This window comes from Ascaphus truei, chromosome 20 (assembly GCF_040206685.1).
Source record: "Ascaphus truei isolate aAscTru1 chromosome 20, aAscTru1.hap1, whole genome shotgun sequence".
Taxonomy (NCBI): domain Eukaryota; kingdom Metazoa; phylum Chordata; class Amphibia; order Anura; family Ascaphidae; genus Ascaphus; species Ascaphus truei.
Window position 1 is genome coordinate 15,291,977 of NC_134502.1, and position 7,018 is coordinate 15,298,994.

Here is a 7,018-nt window from a genome sequence, read left to right on the forward strand (position 1 = left end):
TTACTGTCTAAAGTACTCTGGCTTCTCCATGCAGTACTTAGGGCATCACCTACTGTTGGCTACACCTAGCGCACACCCTCCCAGGAGTTCCAGACCCGCGTTAACCAGACTACCAGCTAAGGCATCCTACGACTAGCTGCCTCAAGGTGACTAGAACATAGCTATAGCCCTGTCTCCAGATCTACTTAACTCCATTTCAGGCCCTAGGGTGTGCTTTGCGAGTGACCATAGTATTCCTGACTACCCCTAGGCTCCCATCCATTCCGCAGCACACTACTGGCAGCATACATTTCCCTGTTTCTCAGTTCGCCTAGCAAAAGCCTGTCCTGATGATCTCAGCAGCGCCTCCAATTGTAACGGTGTTTCCCAGGCCCTTCTGATCCTGGCCCCTATGTGAGAAAACTGCCCCAGTTACATGTCATGTTGTGTGGTGCACCTGCTTGCTTACAGGATTCCTGAGTCTCCCGCTTGGTGGTATTGGGGAATTCACCAGGACTGGCTCATGAGATAGTGCTGAGATTGTATTCACAGTTGGTACAGCGCCTCCATCCCTTCCAGATCCCCACGATAGCAGGGAGGTGTCTCTGGAAGAGAACCCCTGGGTGCAGCTTCTCCCTGATTAACTCCAGTCTCAGACAAGAAGATTCTTTGAATCAAGGGCATCTTTATTAGCATCCTCCATAGCAGACTGCCCATCATAGCGGTCTGTACTTAGCCGCACATCAGCATAGTTGCCCACCTCAAGGAAGTTCCCTCCTGACTCTTTAATAGAGACAGGGATATCTCTGCCACCTCTCCCCTAAGGGAGGGCCACAATCTGTGCCAGAGCCCTGGCACAGTGTGGGGTCAGATTGTCACACTCTGCAACTGACACTTGAACTTCACTCTTGCACTGCAGAGAACCTGCAGACAGACACTTGCACAGAGAACAGACTAACTTTAGGAAGTGATGCGCATTATATAGCTCCAGAAGACCCACCCCTGTGTCACTGTTAGTGGACACAGAGCATGCTATCACTTCCTTTGCTACATATTACACCTCACATGGAGTTGAGGGCAAAACCTCTTGATAACTTCTGGCAAACCTGCCCTCTTAACAGGGATTACTGCACAGAAGGAGAGAGGCATGTAACCCCGAAATTACACAGGGCTACATATATAAAGGAAAAAAGAAAGGTGCGCAAATATAACTAACAAACAGTAACCTGTGTATAAGTGAATGCTGCCACAATGAAAGGAAAACACACAATTCCAATATATAGAAATTTAAAGAAAAAACCAAGGGGCGCAAACCACTGACCACAATGCTTAAGTTATTAAACAATAACAATACAATAATGATGCAATGAAAGTCCAATCTGTAGCATCTTGAATTGAGTGGGATCCATAAATGAAATACCCCTTGATAAAGTATTTTTAGATGAAACGCGTAGAGGTAAGGTTGTCTTGACCTTGTCCCTTGGATTTTATATACTTGCTGGACTATATGCCTTATTCAAGGCAATTGGAACTCTAACCACTATTAGCGGCATTTGTGGCTGATTTCACCCACGGAGGAGCTGCTGTTTACTCAGAAGCGAAAGCGGAGCGTCATCACGCAAATATCGCGAGATTTCATGCTGAGGAGGAACAGATCCACATATACTGACATTGGAACCAGACGGCATCTTTTGGAGTGATTCCTATGGCTAATTGCGGCTAACAGTTGCTGTATTACAGCTCCTGACAAGGATTTTTATCCTGACATGCACATTTTACTCTGTGATTTCGTAAGTAGGATCTGTGCTTATGCTGTGTGTCATTAATATATACTTACTTCACCATATTTGGCTATCTTTTTCATTTATGGATCCCACTCAATCCAGGATTCTACAGATTGGACTTTCATTGCATCATTATTGTATTGTTATTGTTTAATAACTTAAGCATTGTGGTCAGTGGTTTGCACCTTTTGTTTTTTCTTTACCCATTTATATATATATATATATGTATATATGAATTTGTTGATTATTAAGGAATAATATGGAACTTAAAAAAACTATTAATAAGTCCTATTAATATTTTCTGTTCTCTGAACTTTCTCTTCAATGTGACACTAATCCAGTAACAGTACTTTTTGTCTTGAGGTGTCTTTCCTGCTTATATTTCCATGTGCTATTATCAGAAGTATATATTGTATTTGGGCAAAACAATAATTCACTTTAATGGAGATTTTAAGGTCAATTAAGGTGGAATTGGTCTTTTTGGCTTATATAGAATGACCCCCTGAAACGATTTTCACCTAATTGGCAGTATTAAGCATGTTGTACATACAGTATAAGAATAAAATATACATGTTGCATGCATTATATTGTGTTTTTATTAATAATTTTGAACAATCATTTAAACTGTCACCTCATACTGTAAATGGAATTTAACAAAGATTTCAATAGTTATAAATGTATTATAATAATAGCATGTTCTTGTATAGTGCTGCTAGTTTTTATGTAGTGCTTTACAGAGACATTTTGCAGGCAAGTCCCTGCCCTGTGGAGCTTACAATCTATGTTTTTGGTGCCTGAGGCACAGGGAGATAAAGTGACTTGCCCAAGGTCACAAGGAGCCGACACCGGGAATTGAACCAGGTTTGCCCTACTTCACATTCTCAGTGCCAGTCTTTACTCACTGAGCCACTCCCTCTCCCTGTCACTAGTATTCAATCAGATACAAAAAAATACAGTTGACATAAATGCTGAAAGGTTTAATAATTGATGGGTTATGTCGCAAGAGATGGGTGAATGTGTTGAAATTTGATTTGCTTTTGTTTTTACTATTTTATTTTTTGAAAAACTTAGAAAATTAGAAAGTATTTAAAAAGAAGTTTCAGGGTCAAACATTTTTGAGCTAAAGTAAAATGTCTGATGTTTATTTAATTTGATATATTTTTCTTTTCTTTTTTTTCAAATACAGTATTTGCTCATTTTCAATATAGTTTTTAGACTATTCCTTCATTTTCTTTTTTCACCCAATATTTTTATTATATGCAGAATTTTATTAATTTTTTTTGTAATTTTTCAATATTTGATTATTATTATTATTTAAAAAAATCTGGAATATTGCAAATGTTTCAATTTTAACAGCAAACTTGAAATGTGGAGAAACATCCACTTAACTCTAGATGTAACACCCATAGCATATCATATTTTAGCATGCAGATCCTGACTCAGTGCTTGCCTTGACTTTGGCGGTGCCCCTCCTCCTGCAGCATAATGACATCATGGCGTAACAACGTCATGTTGACATGACAACACAAAGCTGCAGAAGTCCTCTCCGCATAAGGTAAGACCTCCCCTGCTAAATAGTTACCAAGAGGAACCGTCTGATGACTCCAGGATAACACCCCGTGGCTGTGTGGCCTGAATAATAAGGTAAGTGGAGCAGGAAAGAAGCCTCGTGGAGGTATGGGTTAAGAGCTGCGTACAGACCCATTCCCAGTGTATGGCGAGCGGCTGCAGATGTGACAGCCCACGGATGGAGTAGCTACTCCGATGATCCGTCCCCTCTGCTCCCGGCTGTGCGTTCCCCTCCAGGGGTGAATGATGCACTTCCTGCGCGACCACGATCCGGATGCAGACAAGAGAGTAGATGATCGATGTCAGCGCGGCTCCTATAGATGTCAGACTCACCAGGTTGAGGTAAAATCAATTTATTAAACTACATAAAACAGATACAACAGAACATGACTAGAAGACCTCCTCCCACACGTTTCGGCAAGTTTGCCCTTTCTCAAGGAGAACTCAAGGAGAAAGGGCAAACTTGCCCAAAACGCGTGGGAGGAGGTCTTCTAGTAATGTTCTGTTGTATCTGTTTTATGTAGTTTAATAAATGGATTTTACCTCAACCTGGTGAGTCTGACATATATAGGAGGCGCGCTGGCATCGATCATCTACTCTCTTCTCTTCTCCCCTGCTAAATATACATTAACGGCATGCTTGCACCTCCCCCCCCCTGGCTAGACACACCTCTCCCCTCCCCCAGCTACAGACAAACTCCAGCTGCCTACTACCATGGGCTGAGCAGTGTTGCAGTCCTGCGCCGGTTAGGGGACTCCCCAGCTCCCTCCTAAAGCTCTCCCCTCTCATGTCAGGTGGAATTTAGATCCTGGTGCTAACAGAAAAGTGGAAAGGGAGGACAGGATACACTGAAGGCGTGGGCCCAAGGCAACTGCCATGCCCAAAGGTTGGACATGTAACAAGCTTAAAGTAACTACAGATAATGTATCCTGTTCTCTAACCTTATAAACTCAAATTGAAATGTTCTCTCTCGTAACACCTTTTCCCTGTTCGATTAAATTTTTCTGCATCCATCCCTTATAAAGCAAGTCATTTTTTTCAGGGCTGTTTTAATCTCCTCATTCTTTAGGCTGTATATAATTGGGTTGAACAATGGAGTAACCACAGTGTACAGCAAAGAAAGGATCTTTTGGGGGTTCAGTGAGTGTCCTTTGGATGGAATCGTATAATTGATTATCAGTGTTCCATAATAGAGACAGACAACAGCAAGATGGGAGCTACAGGTGGAGAAGGCTTTCTGTCTTCCAGTGGTGGATGGGATTTTCAGGATAGTGAGGAAGATACAGACATAAGAAACAGTGATTAAAATGAGAGGTGAGAGAAGTGTTGGGATACCTTGGATAACATTTCCAATTTCCACACTTGAGGTGTCTGAGCAAGAATGTTCCAGAAGAGGAACATAATCACAAAAGAAATGGTCAATGACAATGGAGCCACAGAACTGTAACTGGCATATGTTAAAAACAGGAATCAGTGTGAATAACATTCCTAACAACCAAGAAAAGATGACCAGATGAAGACAAAGCCTTAGGTCCATTATGGATGCATAACGCAATGGGTTACAAATGGCCAGGTATCGATCATAAGACATCACTGTAAGAAGAAAGCACTCTGTAGCTGTTGAATGACCAAAGAAGTAAAATTGGATGAGACACCCAGGAAACGACATGATACTTCCCTCTTTCTGTATAACATGTAGCATAAAAGGCACAATGGTTGTGGTGATCATGATGTCAGTTAAAGACAAATGGCTAAGAAAGAAATACATGGGAGAGTGGAGGTTTCGACATGTGGACACCAATGTTATAATCATGGAATTTGCTGATAATGTCCCAATGTAATTTAGGAGGAACAGAAGGAAGAATACACCCTTGAAGTTTTGAAGGCCCTTAAATCCCAGGATAAAGATGTATTTTACCATTGTCGTGTTCTCTTCATGGATTTCCTGCTTGTAGGAAAAAGAAAAGAAAATTGAAGTGCAGCAACAGTAGAAGTGGAGAATTTATATTGTCATAAACAGCTAGTGTTTACTGGTTGAGACTTGACTTAAAATATACCCTAAGGTGTGAGATGCCCATATAATCCATTTATTAGGCTCGGTGGTACTGTACAGTAACTCCATATGACTTGGAGTTTCATCATTGCCTTGTGTCTAACATATACAGTAGAATATTAGTGTTTCAAATTATTAGGAATGAGGATAGAATTTATTCCAGTTCTTACAATACTGCATTCTTTTTTGTTTTTAAATGAAAAAAATCATTATATTAACTCAACATCTGCCCCCCAACAAACTGTTCTGTAATGTGAGTATTTCCACTAAATTTTCCATTACTGTATGTTAGATAATACCACACCTCCCTGCCATCTCCTCCCATGCAAATGGTGTTAACCTTCTGATTTAATTCTGACCAACCTTAAAACTTTCTCCACATATCAAGCATCCCAATAGCCTGCACTCATCGCTATTGTCTCACACCCATAATCACTCCTACCACCCATTGTGACAAAGCACTACCATCTACAGCACTTAGGGGCCTATGCAGAGAGCAGCGCTATTTCGAAATTCGCCATTTTTTGGAGAAAATCGCGCAGAAAACAGCAGAAAATGGCGAGTTCCGAAAAACGCGCCAATTTTTCTTTTCTATTTGTAAAACTCGCCTCGCGGCTGGCGAGAACCTCAATCTCGCCAGTTTTAAAAATATCCTAATGCAGAGAGCCGCGAACGGCATCTAGCGGCTGTTCGCGCCAATAAAATGGCGCGATTGTCTCCTTTTTGCCTCGCCAGAAAAAATTGGCAAGAAGCTGCCGCTCGCGGCCATTGCAAAGGGAAAAAAAAGGCGCGAATTTGTTTTTACACGTTTCTGAAGCGCGCATCTCGCCAATTTAAACTCGCCACACGCATCCATGTTAAACATAGCAGAATTCGCACTTTTCTGCATATGGAGAATAAAACTCTCCAAAAAAGCTACTTTTTACTAAATTCGCCATTTTTAAAATTCGCTGCTCTCTGCATAGGCCCCTTAGTCCCAACATATGACTTAGATTGTAAACTCTGCTGGGCAGGGATTTACTTTCACATTGTCTGATTTTGCTGCACATATTTTATTATTATAATTCCCTGTACTGTATTCATTGTGAAGCGGTGAGTACACTTTTGGCACTACAGTATATACATAAATACATACAATACAATAATAAAATACAATAGAAAATGGTCCATAATTACAAAGCAGTGTTATTCCATAGGACACCTCCCAGTGCCAAAATACACTATATACTGTAGGACATCCACTTGAATAGCACCGTTTAATAAATATGGGACACTTAATAAAGATGATGGAGTATTAATGACCACAGACTAATAAATTACATATGTCTGTATTTGTGCACTATATAAAACTACCGGTACATTTTATAATCAACAACAATTTTTTAATCATTTTATAACAACAACAGTATGTTTGTGGAGATTATTTCCTTAAAAATATAATTTTTTAAATGCATTTATGATGCAATGAGTAGAGATGGGGGAACCAGTCCAAATCCGTTTCCCGGATATTTTCAAATTGGCCATTCAAAATCAAGGGTAAAATTCACCAATTGATTGTTACTGTTTAAATCCCCGCAAAATAATCCAAAACCACCATTGGATACAATCTGCTGGTGGAATTTAAAACTCCATC

At 40.4% G+C, this 7,018-nt stretch overlaps 1 protein-coding gene across 1 annotated transcript; it reads right to left on the reverse strand.

The window, feature by feature from the left end:
- Positions 1-4,326: 4,326 nt before the first annotated feature.
- On the reverse strand, positions 4,327-5,160 carry LOC142470932 (olfactory receptor 11G2-like). The gene has a single exon (XM_075577738.1). It carries the CDS (start codon positions 5,143-5,145, stop codon positions 4,327-4,329), a length of 819 nt encoding a protein of 272 aa, XP_075433853.1. The 5' UTR covers positions 5,146-5,160.
- Positions 5,161-7,018: the final 1,858 nt, after the last annotated feature.